This window comes from Emiliania huxleyi, assembly GCF_000372725.1.
Source record: "Emiliania huxleyi CCMP1516 unplaced genomic scaffold EMIHUscaffold_115, whole genome shotgun sequence".
In the NCBI taxonomy this organism is placed as follows: domain Eukaryota; phylum Haptophyta; order Isochrysidales; family Noelaerhabdaceae; genus Emiliania; species Emiliania huxleyi.
The window spans coordinates 102,830-124,667 of NW_005201493.1; the positions used below are offsets into that span (position 1 = coordinate 102,830).

A 21,838-nucleotide genomic window follows, 5' to 3' on the forward strand; every position below is an offset into this window, starting at 1 on the left:
CTGGTGCGCGCGGTGCGCATCGGCGACGACAGCGCCTCCGTCACCGTCCAGGTCGAGCTGCCGCGAGAGGCGGCGGAGGCGGGCGCCGAGGGGCGCCTCCGAGAGGTGTGCACGCAGCTGCTGCGGGAGGGACTGCCGTGGGCGGCGGAGGTGGAGCTCCGCTTTGACATCGCGCCGCCGCCGCCGCCTCCCCCGCCGCCACCGCCGCCGCCGCCGCAGCTCGGCGATCGTGCCGACGCGGCGGACGACGCGGCGGACGCCATTCGCGAGATGCGGAGCGAGTCTGGCGCCGAGGCGGGCGTGGGGTCGGTGGGCAAGATCGTGGCTGTGGCGAGCTGCAAGGGCGGGGTGGGCAAGTCGACGACGGCGGTCAACCTCGCCTGCGCCCTCGCCGCCGCGGGGCGGAGGGTCGGCCTCGTCGACGTCGACGTGCACGGGCCCAGCCTGCCGACCATGGTACGGGCGGAGGGGGAGCTGCAGGCGCGAGAAGTAGAGCTAGCCGAGAGGTGGGCGGGAGGGCCGGGAGGTGGGCGGGAGGTGGGCGGGAGGTGGGCGGGAGGTGGGCGGGAGGTGGGGCGAGGTGACGAGTTGTCTCTTGGATCGCCTGCTGCAGGTCGACGGGGAGCTGCTGGTGCCGCTCGAGGCACACGGGCTGAAGCTCATGTCGATGGGCTTCATCAACCCGGGGGCGCTGCCGCTGCGCGGCGCAAAGGTGACTCCGATCGTGCAGCAGCTGATTGGGCGCACGGCTTGGGGCGAGCTCGACTATCTGATCGTCGACATGCCGCCCGGCACCGGCGATGTGCAGCTGACGCTCAGCCAGGACTTTGAGGTGAGCGCGGCGGTGCTGGTGACGACGCCGCAGCGGCTCTCGTTTGTGGACGTGGTCAAGGGGGTGGAGATGTTTGACAAGGTGTGGCAGCGGCGCCGCGGCCCTCTCCTTCCCCTCTCCCTCTCCACACGCCCAAGACTGCTCCCTCTCCTCACGAGCGGAGCCAAGAGGAGAGGCGTCAGAGGGCCTCAGAGGGCGTCAGAGGGCCTCGCCCCTCCGCACACGCTCCCGCACACACGTCGGCCTCCCCACCGTAGCTCCCGCGCACAGGTCGGCATCCCCACAGTGGCTGTGATGGAGAACATGGCGGGCTTGCGCCTCGACGCGGCGAGCGAGCGGCTCGAGGCGATCGGCGCAGCGCACAGCCTGCCGCCAGCCGCCATGCGGGAGCTGCGCGAGCTGCTTCGCGAAGAGCAGCCCGTCTTTGGCGAGATCCAGCCGAGATCCAGCCGAGATCCAGCCGAGATCCAGCCGAGATCCAGCCGAGAGCGAGTCGAGATCCAGCGAAGAGCAGCCTGTCAGTCGCGCGCCGCTGCCGCGTTTGCGAGCGAGGAGTGGCGCGGGCGGCGCCGCGACGCTGAGACGACCGTCTGCAGGCGCGTCGCATGTGCAGCGGCTGCGCGACATGTGGGGCATCAACGCGTCCTTCTCGCTGCCGCTGCTGCCCGAGCTCGCGCGCGCCGCGGACGCGGGCGTGCCCTCCTTCGTCTCCCAGCCCGAGGGCGAGGCGGCGGGCGTGTACCGCCAGCTCGCCGCCGCGCTGGAGGGCGAGCTCGAGCGGCTCGACGCGGCGCCGCGGCCAGAGATCCTAGAAGCGGAACACGTATTCATGTCTCCCAACCAGCGCCCGAGAGGACACGTATTCCGCTGTACTCGGCCGTACTCCGCTGTATTCACTGTCTTCCTCTCCGTTGTATTCACGCGGTGCTCTGAGTACGCTGCACAATACCGCCTTCCCGCCCTGATGTTGGTGTATTCAGCGCGTAGGCCAGAGATCCTCTACTTGCCTGTCGAGCGGCGGATCGTCATCGCGCTCGCCGACGGCACGCAGCAGTCAATCACGCCGCTCGAGCTGCGCCGTCTCTGCCGCTCGCCGGCCAACCGGCCCGACGCGCTGCCCGCCGACGTTGAGCCCCTCGATTTTGTGCCGACGGGCAACTATGCCGTGTCGGTCCGCTGGTCGGACGGCCACCAGTCGCTGCTGCCGTACGCCTCGTTCGTGCGCGGCGTGTGAGCTGAGCGGTGTGTCTGTATGACCACCCCGACCGAACACCGGGGAAAGAAAAAAGACTGCGGTACACTCAACTTGGAGCACTTGGAGTGCAGTTAGTAACCTCACATCCAGGACCGGGGAGCTAAGAAGCGCACCCAGTTTGCCGGACGAAAATACGCTTTTCTCAAAGGAGCAAAACGGCGCGCGGCGAGAGACAAGTAGACACGAGTGGGCACCCGGTTCTGTGCGCACCCGGGCGCTGCTGCGTTTTGGGCACCTCCACTGCATGGGCTGCTGCGGTCTCGCGCCAAAGAGGACGAAGTATCGAACTATAATCAGACCGACAGCAAGCAGCCGTCTGGCAAGCCCGTGCTAGAGCCCAGCTTCTCAGACCTACCTTCGGTTCCGACGACGACTGTACCGACGTCTACTGCCGAAATGACGATGCTGTTTCCTGACGCGCCAACTTCTCCGATACGCAGAGACTTCTCACCACCACACTTCCCAAGCGTCCCGGTAAACACTGCGGATTGTGAAGTTCCGGCCTTCCCAGCGGCTCCTTCGACGCCGGTGTTAGTAGCCAGCACATAGTTTACGTGACGGCTGCAGGGTGTAAGGCATGAGGGGGTGTGCCGGGCGGCTCGGCGTCTCACACGCGCGCAATTCACTGAGGCGTGAGAGGGAGGAGACCGCCCCGTCACACCGCGGGGAGACATTTTTCGATTTCACACACACGTCTCGGACCGTAACTCATCACAAATCAATTATAAAAAACTGCCGCATCAACCGCGCGCCACAGACAGCCTCGACATCGGGACCGGGTGCGGTTTGCGTGGCGCGCGCCTCAATCGTCGTCGCCAAAGACAATCTTCGTGGCCGCCTTCATCGGCTGGCCCTCCTTTGGCCCAAAGGCGCCGTATAGCTTGTGCTCCTTCTTCTTTACCGTCGAGCCGAACTTGGTGAGGGCGTCGGGCACCGGCTGTGACGCCTCGCGCAATATGTTTTGCAGCGCGCCGGCGTGCGCCTTGTCAAAGGAGGTGAAGAAGGTGTGCGCGTGGCCGGTGCGTCCGCCGCGGCCGGTGCGGCCGATGCGGTGGACGTAGTCCTCGATGGTGAGTGGGAAGGTGTAGTTGATGACCACCTCCACCAGAGGGATGTCAAGCCCGCGCGCCGCCACGTCGGTCGCGACGAGCAGCGGCACCTTGCCACTCTTGAACTGCTCGAGCGAGGCGGTGCGCGCCGCCTGGGACATGTCGCCCTGGATGCAGACGCACTGGAGGCCGGCGGAGCGGAGCATCGACTGCGGTGGCGTGGAGCGGCGGGGCGAAGTGAGGCAGGCTGGTGTGCGCGCGAGGTAGGTTATTTTTAGGCAGGGGGGCTGGAGGGCGGGGGAGAGGCGGAGGCGCGGTTAGGCGCGGTTTGGCTTGCGGCAGGAGAGAGGGAGAGCATGTGAGAGAGGGAGAGAGGGGGGGGGAGGAAGGGAGGGGGAGGGGCCTCAGATCCGCAGCTCTGCATGTGCTCCACATTCGTCTCTCTCGGTAGGAATCACGAACGATTTGCAGACTCATCCTCGGCCGTGTGTGCGCGGTGCTGCCGCTGCAGGCGGGGGGGTTTGGGGGGGCTTTGCAGCTTTGTGTGCTCACCGCCTCTGGCCAGGTGGCGGTGAACATGACGGTGCGGCGGGAGGCTGGCGTGGCGCCGATGATGGTGCGGACGTCCTTCTCGAAGCCCATGTCGAGCATCCGGTCCGCCTGCTCACACCTCCTGCTGTGAACAGCGTCTCTTCACACCTCCTGCTGTGAACACGTCGAGCATTCGGTCCGCCCGGAGGGGACAGGGGGGCGACGGGGTGGGGTGGGGTGGGGTAAGGGGGGTGGGGAGGCGAGCAGCGGGCAGCGGCAGCGGGCGGCGGGGCGGCGGGGCGTCTGGTGTGATCTCGCCGCCATTTAAAACCGACGGCGGGGGGGCGGTGAGCCCGCGCGGCGGCAGTTATTGGCGGGCGGTGCTGTGCGCGCCCTAGTCACCGCAAACCGCACGGGGGGGGCGGCAGGCGGTGCTTGAGGGCGCGAGGGCGGTGCTTGAGAGGGAGGGGGCCAGCCTCTCTCGGCCTCTCTCGGCCTCTCTCGGCCTCTCTCGGCCTCTCTCGGCCGGGTCTCGTCTCGGCCTCGCCTCCAGGACGAGGTGTTCCCCATATCTCCCCATCTCTCCCCATCTCTCCCCATCTCTCGGCCTCGCCTCGTCCAGCACGAGGTACTCGAGCCGAGACAGGTCGACCGCTCCGTCGTTCTGGTACAGGTCGAGCAGCCGGCCGGGCGTGGCGATCACCACCTGCGCACCCCGCTTGAGCGCGCCGGTCTGCGGGCCCTTTGGCACGCCGCCGTAGATGCACACCTGCGACGGGCGGCGTGAGCGGCGTCGGCAGCGGCGCCCACACGCCCCAGGCCGGCGGCGGAGGGAGGAAGGGAGCGGCTGCCGAGGAGTGGGGCGGGCGAGGGGTCTGCCGGGGGTCTGCGCGGTCCGCCGCCTCTCCGGTGGGCCGCGGCGCACCGAGGCGATGCCGCACGCCTTGCCCGCGGCGGCGCACACCTCCTCCGTCTGCATGGCGAGCTCGCGCGTCGGTTCAAGACACAGCATCCGCACGGAGGGCGCGCCGCCGCCGCCAGCCTTGCCCGCCGCCGCCTGCAGCAGGCTGACCGCAGGGAGGAAGAAGGCGAGCGTCTTTCCGGACCCCGTCTCGGCGACGCCGACCACGTCGCGGCCTGCGGCGATCACGGGCCAGCACACCGCCTGAATAGGCGTCGGCCGCTCGAACTTTGCGACCGCCGCGAGCGCGTCCGCCCCAAAGCCCGAGTCGGCAAAGCCGGCGAGCGGGCGAAAGGCGTCGGCGCCGCGGCCGGTGAGGGCGACGCTGTTCTGCTCGCAGTACGCCGCCGCCGCCGCCGCGTCCATCATGCGCACGGCTCCCGCGCCGCCACTGCTGCTGCCGGCCGCCGCCTTGCCGCCTGCCGCCGCCGCCTTCTTGGCCTTCTTGGCCGACGGCTCGGGCGCGGCCTTGTCACCCTTCCGCTTGGCCGCGGCGGACGCCTGCGCCGGAGCGGGCGCCGCCCCGGCGAGCGAAACCGTGCCGTCCGCCGCCGTCGCAAAGAGCGGGAGCGCAAGCTTCGCCTCGAACACCTTGGTGGCCTTCTTCTCGCTCTTGCCCGCGTCGACGAGCTGGCCAACCACGAGGGTGCGCAGCGCGTCGAGATCCTTCGGCCCGCGTTTCAAGGCCTTGCGGATCAGCTTCTTTGCGTTGGGCTCGTCCGGCATCACGCAAGCAAGCGCTGTGGGGCGTTGTGGAGCGTGGCGCGTAGCCAGCTCTGCCAGCAAAATAACGCAGCGCGCGCTGGGTGCGCTTCTCAGCTCCCCGGCCCTGGAGAGGTTACTGACTGCACTCCAAGTGCTCCAAGTGCCCCTGACGACGCGGGCGCCGATGCGGTGGGAGGCCATTGGAAGATCGCAGCGATTTTCTTTGTTCACAGCCTTGTTATGAGAAGAGACACAGACTTTGTTTTTGAGAATTTTAATATTCCTGGCGCCGATGCGGTGGATCCGGAGGATTCGCACGCAAGGGTTGTGCGGAACTGTCAGCGGCGGCTATATGGCAGGGGCCGCAAAGGCAGCGGCCAGGATCGCCGGCCGCGCCGCGCGCGCAGCCGTGCAGCCGCTGCACTAACCGGCCTCCCGTGTGGAAAACGTCTGATCACTTGAGGACAATTAGGCGAGATGGACTCGGCCGCTCTCTACGGTGCGGCGCCACCCTCGCGCCAGAGCGCGTACGTAGCGAACGTCCCAGGGGAAGCAGTAGAGCTGCATCACCGCGAAGTAGTGCGCTATGAACGAGCCGCGCTCGCAGAACCGTCCTTGTGCGATCGTGTAACTAGATTTGGACCGGAATCTGCCGCTACGCAGCAGCGCTGCGTGCCGTTTCGCCTCGAGCGCCTCGAGGAGCGCCAGCTGGCTCGCGATGCCAAATCGGTTGAGCGCCAGGTTTACTTGACAGCCCTGGCCGGCATGAGGGAGCGCGTCTGCAATGGCCCTTGCGCCCTCGTCGCCGACGTCGCACAGGTTAAGGCATAAGGCGAGTTTTCGTGGCAAGTCACCGGTCGTGAGCGCAGCAGCGACAGCCGCAGCTCCATCGTCGCCGATGGGCATCAGCGGAAAGAGGAGTCCCTTCAGCCTCGGCGCCACGCCGCGGCCGAAGACGTCGCAGAGGGAGGCGATACCGCGCGCACCAAAGTAGTTTCCTGCGAAGTTCAAAATCTCGAGCGCTGGGAGGGCCCCTGGCTTGAGACCTGCCGCCAGCTCTGCGACGCCGTCATCATCAAGGCGCGTGCCGACCACCATTAAGCTCCGGAGGCGCGCGCAGTAGTTGAGCGCCTCCGCCAGTCTCGCCGGCGAGCACCACTTGTCCCCTCGCACAAGCGGGAGACCCATGTACTCGATCTCCTCGATGGTCCCAAGCACGGCGTTTGCCGTCCTCTCGTACAAAGAGATTACTCGAGACACGTCTGCTCCGTCGGTGAAGTGGCAACGGGAGAGCAGCGTCGCCATGCGCTCCGGCGTCGTGGGAAGCCGCCGCTGCGCACCGCCCCCCTCGTCCGCCACGTCAATCACGAGCTTCCACGTCGCGGAGTGCAGAGAAAAGCACTTGGCGAGCTCGGCGGAGCAGCGCTCAAACGTAGTCCACCCGCGCGTGTGGTAGCTCCGCGTCGCGTCAAAGCCGGCCGGCAGCTCGTCGGGTAGCTGCGTGAGGAGCACGACCGTGATGGCAGAGTGCGCGTACCAGAGGTCCATCGTGCTGTTGAGCATGCGATCAAAGGCCGCCTTTTCCTCCCTGGACCGGCTCTCCTCATACGCGCGCCGCTCGGACACCATCCGCTCGCCCCCGTCGCCGCCCGCCTCTCGGATTTCGTCCTCGCCCCTCGCGTACAGTGCTCTATCCGCCATCCATGCTCTCCACAGCGCCGGATCCTTCTGGTGCCCGGAGGCCCAGTCGATGAAGACACCCTGCGCGAGCCAGGAAGGGAGTAGCGGCGAGAAGAAGGAGTGGCTGTGGGCAGGGGCAGGAGGCAGCTCACCATGTCGGTGAAGCCGTAATCGCGGCAGGCGGCGAGCAGGCCTCGCCCGCCGTGGAGGCTCTGCAGCTTGCGGCAGAGCAGCTGCAGCTGGTGGCCCTCCCGATCTGGATGCGCCGCCTCGAGCCAGCAGTACGAGATCGAGATGATCGGGAGTAGTCCGTCTGGGTTGCGCTTGCGGCGGACGACGCTCGTGAGGGTTGACAAGATGGACGAGATGCCGCCCCCCAGGCCCAATTCAGTGAAAGCGGTGATCAGTCCAAAGATGTTTAGCCTGCGCTTCGCCCCACCCTCAATCTCCTTGAGCCGAGCGACATCGAGGAAGGCCTCCTCGGGAACAGACTGCCGCCGCGGTAGCGCCTCGCCCTTGTCGGCGTGCTCCACCAACCATCTAAGGCTGAGCAGCCGTACGTCGCCCGGAAGCACTTTCTGCCCGTCTCCCTCGAGCGCCTCCCACACCGAAGCGTGGCCGCGGTAACGGTCGCCTTCGCTTGACTCCGGCCTCCTACCCGAGTAGGTGGGGCGGATGGGCCGACGCGCGCGAGCGCGAGCAGCCGACGACGCGGCTGAGGCACCCAGCCCCCCGCGCGAGTGAGCGCAGGCGGGAGCCTCTGCATCGGGCTGTGGGTTCCATGGTAGCGCTACGGGGGCTCTGAGAAGCGAATAAGCGAGTAGAGCCACCGGCTGCAGGACTATGTGCTCGAGCAAGTGTGTGCCGACAGCGATCACTGCTAACGCAATGTCAACGAGCACGGCCAGGAGCTTGACGCAGGGTGACCAGTCGACGCGAAGCCAGGTGCGGGCGTGGCTAGAGCAGGCGAGACCAAGCAGTACGATTGGAGACACGACCAAGGCGAAGATTGCTGGTGCAAGCACGATACTGAGAACGCCCGCAAGTATCGCCCCGACCAGGTTGGAGGCACGAGCCGGTGTGGAGCAACATCCGACGCCAAGCGCCGGCGAGATCGGCCGCACTGCCGCATGAGGCGGCCGAGGCGAAGGCGGCTGCTGCTGCGCCATCGGCCGACGAGGACCTGATCGCTTCTCCTTTCAGGATGTCGAGCGTGTCTCATCTCCTACCACTCCTAGGCGCCCAAGTTTTTTTTTCGACGACGAACACAGAGGCACAGTGCGCACCCCGCCCCGTTCGCAGGGCGTGCATCACACAGGTGGACTGTGTGACTCCTCGGGGTTTCTGGGGACTCTTGTGTGCTAATAATAAATAGAGCAGTTATATCTTGTGTGCTAGGTCACTGGAGATCACCGCGGGTTTCTTTCGTCTCCTCTTCGCGGCAGAGTGGCTTGACGTTGGTGTGGTTCCGCTGCCGCTGTTGGCCGCTTTGTGTATCTCGAGACCTCGAGAGAAGGCCGCCCGCAGGCCCAAGTCAAGAATTGGCTTTCTTTTGGCGGGCAACTGCCGCTGCTTGCCGCGCCGGCAGCGGTCGCCTGCAGCATGGAAGACGAGGGTTCGCTCGACGACCTGCTGACCGCTTGTGGCGACATCGATGACGAGCCAGAGGACGTTCCTCCGCCGCGGGTATTTTCAGTGTTTTTTGCTCTACTAGCAGGCTGGCTCGCTAGTCGCTCGCCGGGCCCGCGCAGCACGCGCGGGCCTATTTTTGCGGTTGATAAGGTGGCACCTTCGACATTGCGTTTCTTTTCTTTATAGGCTGTGTGTGTGTGTGTGTGTGACTCACACTTTATAGGCTGTCCTCTATTTAGGATTCCTAAGCTTAAAGGCCCGCTAAACGCGCGAGGCGGTGGCGGCGGTGGGGGGGATTGACAGGGGAGGCGGCGGGATTGACAGGGGATGGGGCGGCCACGAGCGGAGCGGCGGCGAGAGGGGGGGCGGCGGCGAGGCGCCAACGAGCGAGGAGCCCGCGCCATCAGAGGGACGCGCCGCTGCGAGATGGAGGGCGGCGGTGACGGAGGCAAGGCGCGAGGCGGCGGCGGCGGCGGCGGCGGCGAGAACGGCGGCACCGAGTTGTCTCGGTGAGCGGAGCGGCGGCAGGAGGAGGAGCAGCTCGCTGTTGAGCGCTTTTGAGCCTGGGAGCCCATGTCACTGCGACCGGCGTGCCCGGGAACAGAGATCGCGCGCGCGCCGCCACTCACGACGCGCACGCGATCTTCGCGGAGTCGGGTCCCCAGAGGGAAGCGGTCTTCTCAACCGACGTCCAGCGGCGCGGAAGGACAGGCGCAGCGGTGCACCGCGCCGCGTTGATTCGCGACCACCGTCGGCCGCGGACGGCGGCGGCGTGGCGGCCGCGGGCGCTCGTGAGACGCGCCGCTCTGCGCTGGTTCGGTTCGTTCGACTCGTTGTGCCGCCACACGCCCGGCGGCCGCGGGTCCCAGAAGTGGTTGCGCGGGCCTCTTCCTGGCGGCCGCGGGACGGCGTCGGGCACGTCGTCGGTCGCAACAGATGCGTGGCGAGCCGTGGCACGTCGTTGCTGGCGCTGGTGGTTTGAGGTCGGCATCGTCCAGAGCAAGGTGGACGAGTCGAGAGCTTCAGCTGGCCGAGGGTGCCACCTTTGTGCTCTTTGTGCACGAAATGGGAAATATATCTCTTTGATTTTTAGACCGGTGGCTGCTGCGCGCGTTCGCAGGCTACGGGTCCTCCAACCCAGCATATCGGTGGCTCTTTTTACTCTCTAGCCTCTCGCCGCCGCCGCCTCCTTGGACTCGCCATGGCGGAGGCAGCGTCCGTTGGCTTCTCGCATCTTGTGGACGAAGCCACCAACGTGACTGAGCTCCAAATCCTCGAGAAGCGCGACCCGCACTATGCAGTACGTATCAAGCGCATGGCCGAACTCAACGACGCACAGCAGGACATGGTGGCGTACTGCCTGAACAAGTCGCACTTTTTCAAGACCATGGGAGACAAGTGGAAGGTGTGGGGTGACCTACTTTATGCTACGCAAGTGACCGGGTCGGCCATCGTGCCCGTGCTCATCGGCGTCCTTGGCTCCTTTGACTCAGCCTTCATCGATGCCTGCATCCGGGTCCTCGCCATTGTGCTGAGCCTGGCGGCGGCTATCTGCGCCGCACTCGAGGGCGTGTACTCCTATCGGCTGCGCGGCCAGGTTCGCCGCGGCTTTGGTGACAACCTCAACGATTTATTCCAATCCTTTGAGACCCTCTCTGGCCCGCTCTTTGACCCAACCTGCTCCGCAAGGCGGGAGTCCAAGCCGGCCCAACGGCCCGGCGAGGGCTCCTTTGTGATGCCTGACCTGAGCCACATACCGCGTGCCGTCCTGCGCGCACAACTTGACCACCTCGACCAGCTCGACACAGCAAAAAAGAAAGAGAAGTCGCCCGATGCGTCGCCACCTCGTCCGCAGACGCACGTGGACGTGTACAGGCTCTTCGCGGCGGAGGTTGTCGCGCTGAACGCGCAGGCGCGTAAGGCCGCCTTCGTCGGGCAGGACGTGGGCGCCGGACACAGCGCTTCGGGCCAGATTGAACGGGAGGGCGAGGGGCAGACGGCGGTGACGTGATGTAGCGTGTACTGCTACTGGCCCTCAGAATATGAGATAACTTATCAAAGGAGGCGCCAAAACATCCTTCTCTGGTAAGAAAAAATCCAGAGCCCCCCCGCCCCCGCTCGCTAGGGTCGCTAGTCGCACTTTGGGGACTTCCGCAGGCCCGAGCTGGCCGCGTCGCCTTGCTCCTCCTCCGCCCCCAGCTCGCGCGCGAGGCGCCGCAGCTCGAAGCCCGCCGGCGTGCCCATGTCGCGAGGCACGCACATGCGGCCGACGAGGTGCGAGGCGAGCGAGGCGGCGAGGCCGCCGCCTCCGGCCTTGCCCTCCTCGTCGCCGAGGAGGCACCCGACCACTGTCCGGAGGCCCTCGTCCACCTGGTCTGCCGTGTACGGAGCCTTGGACGCGCCGTGCCCCCCTGCGCCCATCTTTCGCGCGAGCGCGTCCGCCGCGATGGCCGCCCGGTTGCTCACGATGCGCGCCGCGGCCTCCTCGGCCGGCGACGGCGCCACGTGCGGCCGGTGGCCCGCGTACGCCTCCCACAAATCGACGGCGCCCGCGCCGGTGCTCTGGCGGTAGCCGGTGGTTTGCGGCGCGTTGCCGGCGTTGCCGTAGCCCTGCATCGTCAGCACACGGCCCCACGACTCGCCGTCGCCCTTCACGCGGCAGGCGTACTCGGGGACCTCATCCATCGCAGCGTACCACTCCGCGAGCCGCGGCCATCGGCTGGCGTCGCGGGGCAGCAGCCCATCGTGCAAGCACGGCAGCTGCGCCGCGTAACGCTCGAGGAACGGCGCCCACGAGACGTCGGCCGCCGAGAGCTCGCGGCCGACGAAGAAGGGCCCCTCGTCGTGCTGCGCCAAGAGCTTCTCGGTCGCATCGAGCGCCTTCTCAAAGTCCGATCGCGAGAGTGGGCCGCTATAGCTGAAGAGGTAAGCGGCACGGGAGGAGGGCCGCGCGTTGGACGGGAAGGATTGGCGGAAGGCGCTGATCATCTGTGCGACGCTCGACATCGAGGCGCCTTCTGGCGGGTACAGCGGGCGGCTGGCCGGGTATTCGGCGTCGAGCGCCTTGACGATGTCCATCGACTCGCCCTGCGTCCGACCGTCGGCCCACTGGATCTGCGGCGTCTGCCCGCGGTACCAGTCCGGCCGCCCGCCGCCCATGTTGTCGATGAGAACGGTCTTGTAGGCGAGGCCCTTCAGCTCCAGCGCGAGCCACACCTTCTCCGAATACGGACACCATCCATGCCGCTCGCGGAACAGCGTCAGCCCAGATGGACTCGCGGGACACGGAGCCAGCACCGGGTCGAGCAGTGTCGGCTGTTCGGCGGCGAGGCTGGGCAGGCGAGACGCCAAACTGTCCCATGACGAGGCAGTACAGCTCATGTGGATCGGACGGTCGCAGCCAGCACATGTCGGACGCACTCGAAAAGGCGCCACGGCAGCTATGGCCGCGAGCCAGCAGCATGCTTGAAGCAGATAAACCGTCATCGAGCGAGAGAGGGTTCGGCTCCTTGTGCCGCATGGGCAGGCTGTCCGGTTCTTCACGTAAACTTTCTACCTACCTACCTACGTAAACGCACAACCCCGGGCCCGATATCGCACAGAGTCACGCAACACGGCGGTTCTTCACCATCGTATCTATTTATGTTGAAGTAATGCGATTGTCAGGCGAAAGAAAGGCGAGCGCTGGCGAAGAGCTGAACAGTGTTGCTAGTGTTAACAGTAACAACAGAACAACAGTGGGGCTCCCCAACAACAGTAGCTAACGGTAGGCCAGCCAGCTGAACAACAATAAGGAAGGCCTGGCAGTGACCCACGACGATCTCCAGCGTCCAGTGCGGGTAATACCCGAAAATACCCGGAAAAATCCAGGTATTTTCGGGTTTTACCCGGGTTTTTTGGCATTTTCTGCTTGCTGACCACTGAACAACAGTAACAACAGTAACAAACAGTAACAGCTTGGGCTGGGGAGAACACTTGAACAACGTTGAGGATTTTCAGCCAACAATAGTGCAACTGTTAGGCCCAAAGTTAACGTTTGACAGCTCTAGCCTTGAGGGAGTCGCGGAGGAGGAGGGATAACGCAGGCAACGCAGGGACGGGCCAACAGCCAGTGGGACGAACGAGGGCCGCGACGGCGGCTCAAGCGGGAGGGAGCGGAGACGGTGGGCAGCGAGCGAAGTGGGTGAGACTGATGATGCCGCTCCTTCGACTTAGGGAGCGGTTCAGCTGCTGGGCGGGCTTCAGGCTGGTGCTCACACGAAAAGGAATCGACGCGATGTGCAAAGCATACAAGAAGGGGAGAAGGAAGAGGAGAGACGCCGGTGGTGACGAAGCAGAAACTAGCGCAGAAGAGAGCAGGGCAGACCCGGGGACTGGGGAGCCGGAGCAGACGGCATCGGCCGCCGAGGAAACGTTGGGAAGAGGCACGAGGAGGGCGGCGACCTCGACCGACTACCTCATGTATCGGAGTTATGGTCCTGATACGACCTGTGAACGTGAAGAGAGTGGTACCAGCACTGTCGATCGTTACGGCACGCAAGGGGGGCCTCCCGGACGTATGATCCTAGCCCAATAAGTTCCACGGAGCAGATTTGGATTTTTGACAGAATTAATGCACTGCCCCCGCACGATACTAACTATCGTAGTTTTGGTCCCGGTGCCCTTCACGGCACCACACCGCCGCTTGAAGGCCCGAGATTAGCCTAGCAGTGAGTGGGCATCGCCTGCCGGTCGGCTGGGCACGAGCCAAGCACTTGGGTGGCCGTCGACCGAGTCCGAGCGGCGCCTGAGGTGGGTGCCACGGCGTCCGCACGAAGGCGTGGCGGGGTGAGGAGCCAGGGGTGGTGAACACCTCCCCGACGGGCGCGCGGCGCGCCGGATGGTCCGCCGAGGCCGCCGCCGCCCCGGCGGCGGCGATGGGGGCGGCGGGGCCGACCCGGCCGGCGTTTGTCGGCTCCACCTACAGAGAAGCAGCCTCTGTGGGTCGACGATACTAACTCGGTAGTAACGCGGAGCGGTGCTGTGCGGCGCCGAGTCGTGCGCGAGGCGACCTCCTGAGGCTACCTGAGCTGGCAATGGATGCCACCAGGACGCACGGCTAGCAGGAGCCAGTCAGGCATGCCCTGCTGTGGAGCAGAGCCAGCTGGCGCACCGGCGATACTAACTCAGCGCGCCGCGAGAGGCGAATCTGGGCGACTTTGGAGGCGCAGTTCTCGAGCTTGCCGTCGACGATTGATGTCGGGTAAATTGTCACTGCCGTCCGGGAAGGTCTTCTCTCAACAGGCCGAGCGCCGTGGCCTGGCTCGGCTCGCCGCGAACGCCGCGAATTTATCAGGACCAAAACTCACGAGACCTCGATACTAACAAAAACTACGATACATGAGGTATGGAGGACCCGTCGCCAAACGACGCAGGGCAGAAGACGGTGAGGCGGAGCAGACGCGCAGGGCGAGACGAGGGAGGGAGCAGGACTTTGCGGAGATCAGCAGGAGGATGTACGAAGAGATTAGGAGCAGCAGGGACCCGAGGGACCATGTGGAAGACGGCTAGTGCTAGTCCCCCATCGGGAGGACGACCCCGGCTAGTCGCCGACCACACCCACAAAGAACCCTGCACAGAGATCGCAAGGGCGGGGACCTGTTCTTCCTTCTTACCCACCTCGTCACAGTAAGCCTTTCCTCTGTCGATCTTGCCCTCATGGCCGCGCATCCCCTCCCGCCCCCCCCCCCGGGCATTCCACTTTTCGAGAAAGCTTGTGGGGGGCGAGGATCCTGAGCCCATTCTTCGTAGGTTCTGGACGCCATGAAGTTATACACAGCGGGGTTGCCCTGCGCCCGCGGGAGGCTCCCGTGCCTGAGACCCTCCGGGACCCAGAACCCGATGAAGCTCAGGATTCTTTCGGAATAGAGCGACTCATTGTGCGCGAGGCGGATGCACTCTCCGGCGTCGATCCTGGCGGCGTAGTGACTCAGTTGGCGGCGCCCCCCAGAATCTGTGCCCTCGAAGCTGAGCTCGAAGGGCGGCGCGTCGGTGCCCTCGCTGCTGACCTCCACGGGCGGCGCGTCAGTGCCCTTGAAGCGTGAGTCAGGAAGTGGCGCGGCGACGTCGATGTCCTCGCCGATTGCGGGGGTCTCGTCGGGGACAAGGGCCCAGCTCAGCGCAAGGAGGGCCGCCATGCGGTGCAACGCCGGGTGAAATTGCACTTCGAAGTTTTAAATTTGGGTTCCTTCAATGGGGGAGAACGCGGGAATGAAAAGTGATTTCGGCAATGGCCCCGAGGTCTCTTGAGCACTTGAGCACTGGATAGGGCCGATTCCGCGTGGTACGGGACCCCTCGATCGTCTCGCCCTCCCTCACTGGTGTGTTCATCGGGGGGGGTCATAACAAACACGGTACAGGATCGAGGTGCAGAAGCCGTCGCCAGTGTCGTCCCCTCTCTCCCCGACGGCGATGGCGGTGTGACCGATCGAGCTACAAGAGGAGCTTGGTCAGCAGGATCCGGGACAGGTCTGACGCTTCTCGGAACCTCCTAGGCGCGAGCGGCCTCTCCCACGTCTTTGACTACGAGGCGGCGGAGGGAGGCTCGCCCTTGCACGACGCGGTCGGCTTTGGCGCGACGGCGGCGGCCGCCGCTCTGCTCGCCGCGGGGGCGGAGGCCGGTGCGGCCGACGCCACCGGCATCACGCCTCTGCACCTCGCGGCAGGCCGGGGCATGCTCGGTGCGGCGCGTGCGTGCCTCGCGGCGGGCGCGGAGGTGGAGGCCGCCGACGCGTCTGGCGCGACGCCGTTGCACGTTGCGGCGTGGAAGGGAGAGGCGGCCGCGGTCTAGATGCTGCTCGGCGCACTTCTGGGACACGTCCACGACACGTGCTTAGACATGTCCCAGGCGGCGGCCGTCCGGCTGCTGCTCGTCGCCGGCGCGGAGGCGGGCGCGGCCACGCTTCGCGGCATCACCCCGCTGCACCTCGCCGCCATGCACGGCCACCTCGAGGCGTGCCGAGCCGAGCGCCTGTCCGGGACACGTCCCCGACCTGTTGTGGATACGTCCCATAGGCGCCGCTCGCCGCGCTGACCGACCGCGGCGCCACCCCGCTGCATTTTGCGTCGATGCACGGCCGGCGGCGGGTCGCGCAGCTCCTCCTGTCCTCCGGCTCTTGGGTGGACGCCGGCGACCGAGGCGTTCTTTCGCTGACCCGCCGCGTCATCTCGGGTGATCTGTGGGGCGACGTCGAGCGACCTCGGGTGATTCATCACCAGGCGGAGCGTCGGCCCTCCACCATGCCGCCGCCGGGGGCCACGCCGGCGCGGCTCTGGCTTGCCTCGAGGCGGCCGCGGCATGCCGTCAGAACCTTCTCGGAACCTTCTCGGAACTCTCTCGGAACTTGCCTGCAGGCGGGCGCCGCCGTCGGCGCGACTGACGGCGCTGGCGCGACGCCGCTCCACCACGCCGCGCTGGCGGGCAGCGCAGACGTGGTGAGGGTACTGCTGGCGGCGGGCGCGTCCGCGAGCCAAGGTCCGGGCGGAGCCACCCCGCGGGAGATTGCTCTCGCGCGGGGCCACGCCGAGGTGGCGTCGATCCTCGAGCGGGCTGGTGGTGGCGGTTGGGGTGCCTCGTTGGCGGCGCGGGTTTTGCTGGCGATTGGGGCGGGCGTGGTCGCTTGCGCTTGCGTGGGATGGGCGTCGCTCAGATCAGCTCCACGCCGCTCGAGCCGGAAGGGCCCGCAAGACGCTGGCACTACGCGGGCGTCTAGGCCGCGGAAGATCGCTGTAGACCGTGCGCGCAAAGCAGAGTAATGCGTCGAGTGAAAACATAGGGCACTTGGAGTGCGATTGGTAACCTCACATCCAGGGCCGGGGAGCTAAGAAGCGCAGCCAGGGCCGGATGCTCGGGGACGGGCTCTACGAGCAAGAACGCGGTTTGTTATACGATTTGTGATAGTCCGCGTTTTCTTTTCCCGCCTCGATGGTGCCCCAGACTTCTGCGCCGCCGCCGAGCGATGCCGCGCCGCCGCCCGGCTCCGAGACTTTGGACATGGGCGGCTGGCAGGTCGTCGTCGCCGATGGGCACGCGGTGCTGCCTGAAGGCATGACGCACCTGCCGGATGAGGCGTTCTTCGACCGTACCTCTCTCGTCTCGGTCGCCTTTCCGCGCAGCCTCACCTTCATCGGCAACCGGGCCTTTTACAACTGTTCCTCCCTCATCTCCATCGACCTCCCCGCCAGCCTCGCCTCCATCGGCGAGGGCGCCTTCTGCGGCTGCTCCGCCCTCTCCTCCGTCACCCTCCCTGTCGGCCTCACCTCCATCGGCACCCGCGCCTTCGAATACTGCTCCTCTCTCGTCTACATCGACCTACCCCCCGCCCTCACCTCCATCGGCAGCCGCGCCTTCGCCGGCTGCTCCTCCCTCGCCGCCATCAATCTGCCCGCCGGCCTCACCTCGATCGGCAGCCGCGCCTTCTCCAGCTGCTCCGCCCTCTCCTCCGTCACCTTCCCTGCCACCCTCGTCTCTGTCGGCAACAGCGCCTTCGAAGGCTGCTCCTCGCTCGTCTCCATCGACCTCCCTGCCAGCCTCACCTCCATTGGCCACCGCGCCTTCGAGTGCTGCTGCACCCTCGCCAACGTCGCCCTCCCCGCCGGCCTCGTCTCGATCCGCAGTTACGCCTTCCACTGCTGCTCCTCCCTCTCCTCCGTCACCTTCCCTGCCGGCCTCACCTCCATCGGTATCGGCGCCTTCTGGGGCTGCTCCTCCCTCGGCTTCGTCACCCTCCCCGCCAGCCTCACCTCCATCGGCAGCGGCGCCTTCGACCGCTGCTCCGCCCTGTCCCGCGTCACTTTCCCCGCTGGCCTCACCTCCATCGGCATGAACGCCTTCGCCGGCTGCCCCTCCCTGACCCGCGTCACCGTGCCAGACACTGCCACCATCTCCACCGCCTTCCCTCCCGCCACCACTGTCCTCCGCCTCCCTCCCAAGAGGATGCGCGACCTGCAGCGCTGGTACGAGGCGGTGGACGGGGCTCTGGCCTACAAGCGCTGCCGCCCCCTCCTCTACGGCTGGCTAGAGCGGGCCCAGACCGGGCTCGGCTCTTACGGCCCGGACGGCGCGGCGCGCCAGCGCGACCTCGAGGAGTTCGAGGGCGATTTTGGGCTGCTTGTAGAGTGACAGGCGTGATTGAAATGTGACAGGCGTGATTGAAATCGCTGTGACTTATAGCTGAGTGGTGCGATAGTGCACGCTCCGAGGCGCGAGGGGTGGCTGGGACCGACCGGGTTTCTTTACTAGAGTTGTGCAGATCTCCGGGGTACCCGCGCGGCCCTGATTTTTTCTCTCCCCCTCGACTAAACTCACTGTACCGGAGAGGGTGCCCTCTGCTAACCAAATGTTGCGGGCTGGCGTGCTGGTACGTCTCGTGCTCCTGTTGTTTTGCTGCGCCGCCGTCGACTCACTGCGAGTGGCTGCGGCTGCGGCGCCAAGGCGGTCCGTGGCCAGAGCGTCAGATCAGGCGATGGCGACGGCGGTAGCGAAGGCGGCAGCAGCAACAGCCGAGAGGTGCACTCTCCACCGTCCCTGTATTTTCGCTGAGCTACCTGTTCCGGTTGCCTCTGTCACCGCTCTCACACCAACGTCCATCCCATATCTCCCAGCTCCCACTCTCGGTACTGCACGTACTGCACCGCAGGTCCGTCGCCGTCCCAGTCTTCCCCGAGGTGTGTGAGTACACTGGCATCACGCTGACGCGGTACATGTGCGAGATCGCACGCGCCAACCCGGGCCTGAATGACCTGGAGACGCTCATCTCGTCGATCCAGACGGCGTGCACAGCCGCCGGCTCACTCCCGCTCCCTGGCATGCACATGCACATGCGACCTGCTGGCGGGCCCCACAGGCGTGCAAGACCATCAACTCCCTCGTCACACGGGCGCACATCACGGGCATCGTGGGGTACGCCGACGGCGGCGGGTCGATCAACGTGCAGGGAGAGGAGCAGAAGACGCTCGACGTGCTCACCAACGACGTGCTCAAGAGGGCGCTCCGCTTCACGGGCAAGATGGGCGTGATCGCGTCTGAGGAGGAGGAGGCGCCCGTCGACGTACTCGAGGACGAGGGCGTTGGCCAGTACTCGGACGAGGCAGGTGACGCGATCATCGACGAGGCGGGCAGGTACACGGCTGTCTTTGATCCGCTCGACGGCTCTTCCAACGTGGACGCCGGCATTCCGACGGGCACCATCTTCGGCATCTTCGACATGAGCGCCGCCGAGTGCGTGCTGCCGGAGGTGCAGGAGGGGTGCGATGACCTGTACAGCCCGGCGGTGGAGGACGACTGCGAGGGAGTCCCGTCTCTGAAGGGCACGTCGGCGTATGAACTAGGCCTCTTTACACCCGCCTGTTTGTGCCCAGGAGCCGTCTCTGAGGAGTGCATGGCAGCGACACTGCAGCCGGGCTCGTCGCTCGTCGCGTCGGGCTACTGCCTCTACTCCTCCTCCACCTTCTTCGCCCTCACGCTCGGCGCCGGCGTGCAGATCTTCACGCTTGACCCGCACATCGGCGAGTTTGTGCTCACGCACCCGAACGTGGCGGTGCCGCAGCGAGGCGCGATCTACTCGCTCAACGAGGCGAACCGCAAGGCGTGGGACGCGCCGCTGCGGACGTACATCGAGGACCTGCAGGACGGCAACGGAGAGAGCGGCGAGCGCTACACCGCGAGGTACATTGGGTCGATGGTTGGCGACGTGCACCGGACGCTGCTCTACGGAGGCATCTTTGGCTACCCCGCAGACTCAAAGAATGCAAACGGCAAGCTTCGCCTGCTGTACGAGGCGGCGCCGATGGCATTCCTGGTCGAGCAGGCGGGGGGCCTCGCCCTGACCGGGAAGACACCTCCTAGACAGTCTTTAGACACTTCCTGGAACCTTCCTGCAGGCGGGAGGCCTCGCCTTGACCGGCAAGACGCGCATCATGGACCTGGTCCCGCAGAGCGTGCACCAGCGGGTGCCTGTGCTGCTCGGCTCTCCGGACGACGTGCGCGAGATGAGGAAGTACTACGACGCTTTCACGGGCTCCAAGGAGATGGAGGGGGAGGAGGCGCGCCGGATCCGCGAGCGCTGCTTCACGCGGCTGACGCCGGGCCAGCTGCTCGACACCACAATGGACAAGGTGTGAGAGGGATAGCCTGGCCCCAGCCCCACCCACTAGCGCGTGGAGGAGTGTACCTCTCCCCCTCCCACCTCACCCCACCCCACCATTCCCTTTCAAGGTGCCCGACTCGGTGGCCATTGACTCGACGGGCGACGGCACCGTCGACTCGGTGGTGCCGATCGACGAGGCCCCTCCCGGCTCGCTGCCGGACGACGTGGAGGTGTGAGACCAACTCCCTGTCGGGCCGCCCCGTGGGGGGGCCGCGCGGGTCCCAACGAGCGAGCCGGATTGTGCACACTGATCACTGTGTACGCGCGCGTGCATCGTGGAGAGTGGCCGCGCCTGTTTGAATCTACAACAAGTATGTAGTACACAGCAGTCTGCTCAAGCGTCCGGAATAGACAACACGTCGCGCACATCCGCGTGCCGCAGACACATGGCGGGGGCTCCGGACGGACATACTTGGGTATACGCACGCACGCTCGACAATCCTCAACCCACGTCACGCCCCGCGACAGTACGTGCTCGTCTACAGACGTTCATGCGACCCATCCCCACGCCCGGTGGGAGTACGATAATGGACTCCTCGGCGCGCCCGCTTCCTCCATTTCGAGCTGCCAGCCGAGGTCATACTAGCGCTTCTCCCCCACCCCCTCCTCAAGAGCACACACGTCGATCAGGGGGCCGGAGCGAGCACCTTGTCCACGACGTGGATCACGCCGTTGCCGGTCTGAACGTCGGCGGAGATCACGGTGGAAGCGCCGCCGAGGATACTGGGCGTGACGAGGACGGAGCCGGTCGAGCCGTCGACCGTGATGTCCTCCCCGTTCAGCGTGGTTTGGGCGGAGTTCGTGAGCGTCAGCGCGTCCGACGCCGGCACCACGGAACCGAGGGCGTGCTTCAGCAGGAGGTTGGTAAGGTCGGGCTCGTTCTCTGGCAGGAGCAGGTCGGTGACAGTCCCGGCTGGAAGGGCAGCAAAGGCGGCGTTGTTGGGGGCAAAGACGGTGAAGGTTCCGGTCACGTCCGAGAGCGCGACTTCCACCGTGGTAGACGCTTGGAACCGCGGCGCAGAGAGTGCCGACGGTGTCCGTGAGCGCGGCGTCGCAGGCTTTGCCGGCGATGGTGTCGGAGAGGAAAGAGCTCGTTGCGATCACCTTGTCCACGACGTGGATCACGCCGTTATCGGCCATGATGTCGGCGGTGACCACCTTGGCCTTTCCTCCGAGGATGGTGGGCGTGACGAGGACGTCGCCGGTGGAGCCATCGACGACGATCTTCTCCGCCGTGTTCTGGGTGGCTTGGACGGAGTTGACGAGCGTCACAGGGGGCGGGTGTGCGCGAGGGCGGGGCGAACACCTCCGATCACGCCGCGGCACTGCCCGGGCGCAAAGAGAATGCCTGCGGCGAGCTGCAGTACCGAGGCTCGGACTCGTGCTGGCGCCGCGCCGGCGCGCGAGCAGAAGGGGCCTCGGACTCCGTCTCGCACCGCGACGGCCCCCGGGTCGGGCGCCACAGCAGGCGGGTCCGGAGCGGCTTGAGGAGCGAATATTAGCGGCTTGAGGAGCGGCAAGCGCGCCGAGCCCGCGCCGGGCGGTGCCGGCGGGCGCGGCGGGCTGGGGCGTGTTCAGGGCGGGCGGCTGGGCGGGGGGCGGCGGGGCGGATCTTGTTGGCTTCTAAAATCTCTCTCAACAGAGGTTATTCCCACTTGCAGTCTAAGCAGTCTGTGAAGTCTTCAGACTGGGTCAGACTGGGTCAGACTGCATCAGACTGCTTCAGACTGCTCAGACTGGGGGAGCACAGTCTGACACAGTCCGCCGCAGTCTGGCGCAGTCTCGCGCAGTCTGACACGCGTCAGACTGGGTCAGACTGCACCAGACTGCTTCAGACTGCTTCAGACTTGCCTAGACGCCTAGACTGTGAATGACTCAAGTAAGTGGGAATAACCTTAACGAGGAGTGCGAGGCGGTACCCCGGGTGTGGCGCTTCCATCATTGGGATAGCTTCACATGCGCGATGAAGAGGGGGGAACGCGGGGAGAGGCGGGCGGGCGGAGCGGG

The 21,838-nt window shown here is 66.1% G+C and overlaps 8 protein-coding genes across 8 annotated transcripts; 4 read left to right on the forward strand and 4 right to left on the reverse strand.

The window, feature by feature from the left end:
* Window positions 1-270: 270 nt before the first annotated feature.
* On the forward strand, window positions 271-1,141 carry EMIHUDRAFT_70127 (hypothetical protein; the record flags this gene model as incomplete). Its single annotated transcript, XM_005791122.1, has 3 exons — window positions 271-456; window positions 560-913; window positions 1,103-1,141. Coding segments are annotated over 3 exons (579 nt in total), but the record flags the coding sequence as incomplete, so codon positions are not given.
* A 1,748-nt stretch (window positions 1,142-2,889) lies between these two features.
* On the reverse strand, window positions 2,890-4,994 carry EMIHUDRAFT_70141 (hypothetical protein; the record flags this gene model as incomplete). Its single annotated transcript, XM_005791123.1, has 4 exons — window positions 2,890-3,423; window positions 3,599-3,806; window positions 4,300-4,436; window positions 4,593-4,994. 4 exons carry the CDS (start codon window positions 4,992-4,994, stop codon window positions 2,890-2,892), a joined length of 1,281 nt encoding a protein of 426 aa, XP_005791180.1.
* Window positions 4,995-5,600: 606 nt separating this feature from the next.
* Window positions 5,601-7,796, reverse strand: EMIHUDRAFT_466770 (hypothetical protein; the record flags this gene model as incomplete). The annotated part of the gene is made up of 3 exons (XM_005791124.1): window positions 5,601-7,094; window positions 7,166-7,553; window positions 7,672-7,796. The coding sequence occupies 3 exons, from the start codon at window positions 7,794-7,796 to the stop codon at window positions 5,802-5,804; spliced, it is 1,806 nt and encodes a 601-aa protein (XP_005791181.1). The 3' UTR covers window positions 5,601-5,801.
* A 992-nt stretch (window positions 7,797-8,788) lies between these two features.
* Window positions 8,789-9,683, reverse strand: EMIHUDRAFT_440011 (hypothetical protein; the record flags this gene model as incomplete). Its single annotated transcript, XM_005791125.1, has 1 exon — window positions 8,789-9,683. A coding segment is annotated over one exon (462 nt), but the record flags the coding sequence as incomplete, so codon positions are not given.
* A 1,092-nt stretch (window positions 9,684-10,775) lies between these two features.
* On the reverse strand, window positions 10,776-12,165 carry EMIHUDRAFT_224152 (hypothetical protein; the record flags this gene model as incomplete). The annotated part of the gene is made up of 2 exons (XM_005791126.1): window positions 10,776-11,976; window positions 12,053-12,165. 2 exons carry the CDS (start codon window positions 12,163-12,165, stop codon window positions 10,776-10,778), a joined length of 1,314 nt encoding a protein of 437 aa, XP_005791183.1.
* Window positions 12,166-15,075: 2,910 nt separating this feature from the next.
* Window positions 15,076-16,497, forward strand: EMIHUDRAFT_361574 (hypothetical protein). Its single transcript, XM_005791127.1, has 5 exons — window positions 15,076-15,480; window positions 15,553-15,625; window positions 15,699-15,822; window positions 15,903-15,960; window positions 16,028-16,497. The coding sequence occupies exons 3-5, from the start codon at window positions 15,753-15,755 to the stop codon at window positions 16,437-16,439; spliced, it is 540 nt and encodes a 179-aa protein (XP_005791184.1). The 5' UTR covers window positions 15,076-15,480; window positions 15,553-15,625; window positions 15,699-15,752; the 3' UTR covers window positions 16,440-16,497.
* A 180-nt stretch (window positions 16,498-16,677) lies between these two features.
* On the forward strand, window positions 16,678-17,805 carry EMIHUDRAFT_313067 (hypothetical protein; the record flags this gene model as incomplete). Its single annotated transcript, XM_005791128.1, has 2 exons — window positions 16,678-17,127; window positions 17,245-17,805. The coding sequence occupies 2 exons, from the start codon at window positions 16,678-16,680 to the stop codon at window positions 17,803-17,805; spliced, it is 1,011 nt and encodes a 336-aa protein (XP_005791185.1).
* Window positions 17,806-18,002: 197 nt separating this feature from the next.
* Window positions 18,003-20,155, forward strand: EMIHUDRAFT_417528 (hypothetical protein). Its single transcript, XM_005791129.1, has 6 exons — window positions 18,003-18,192; window positions 18,323-18,455; window positions 18,530-18,974; window positions 19,044-19,492; window positions 19,566-19,799; window positions 19,900-20,155. Exons 1-6 carry the CDS (start codon window positions 18,023-18,025, stop codon window positions 20,005-20,007), a joined length of 1,539 nt encoding a protein of 512 aa, XP_005791186.1. The 5' UTR covers window positions 18,003-18,022; the 3' UTR covers window positions 20,008-20,155.
* Window positions 20,156-21,838: the final 1,683 nt, after the last annotated feature.

Excerpts from the sequence above, each read along its gene's own strand:
- EMIHUDRAFT_361574 (XM_005791127.1), top strand. The coding sequence starts at position 15,753 with ATGCACGGCCGGCGGCGGGTCGCGCAGCTCCTCCTGTCCTCCGGCTCT. Across the intron at positions 15,823-15,902 it reads GGTGGACGCCGGCGACCGAG|GCGGAGCGTCGGCCCTCCAC; the intron begins GCGTTCTTTCGC and ends ATTCATCACCAG. Across the intron at positions 15,961-16,027 it reads CACGCCGGCGCGGCTCTGGC|TTGCCTGCAGGCGGGCGCCG; the intron begins TTGCCTCGAGGC and ends CTCTCTCGGAAC.
- EMIHUDRAFT_417528 (XM_005791129.1), top strand. The coding sequence starts at position 18,023 with ATGTTGCGGGCTGGCGTGCTGGTACGTCTCGTGCTCCTGTTGTTTTGC. Across the intron at positions 18,456-18,529 it reads TCATCTCGTCGATCCAGACG|GCGTGCAAGACCATCAACTC; the intron begins GCGTGCACAGCC and ends CGGGCCCCACAG. Across the intron at positions 19,493-19,565 it reads TGGCATTCCTGGTCGAGCAG|GCGGGAGGCCTCGCCTTGAC; the intron begins GCGGGGGGCCTC and ends ACCTTCCTGCAG.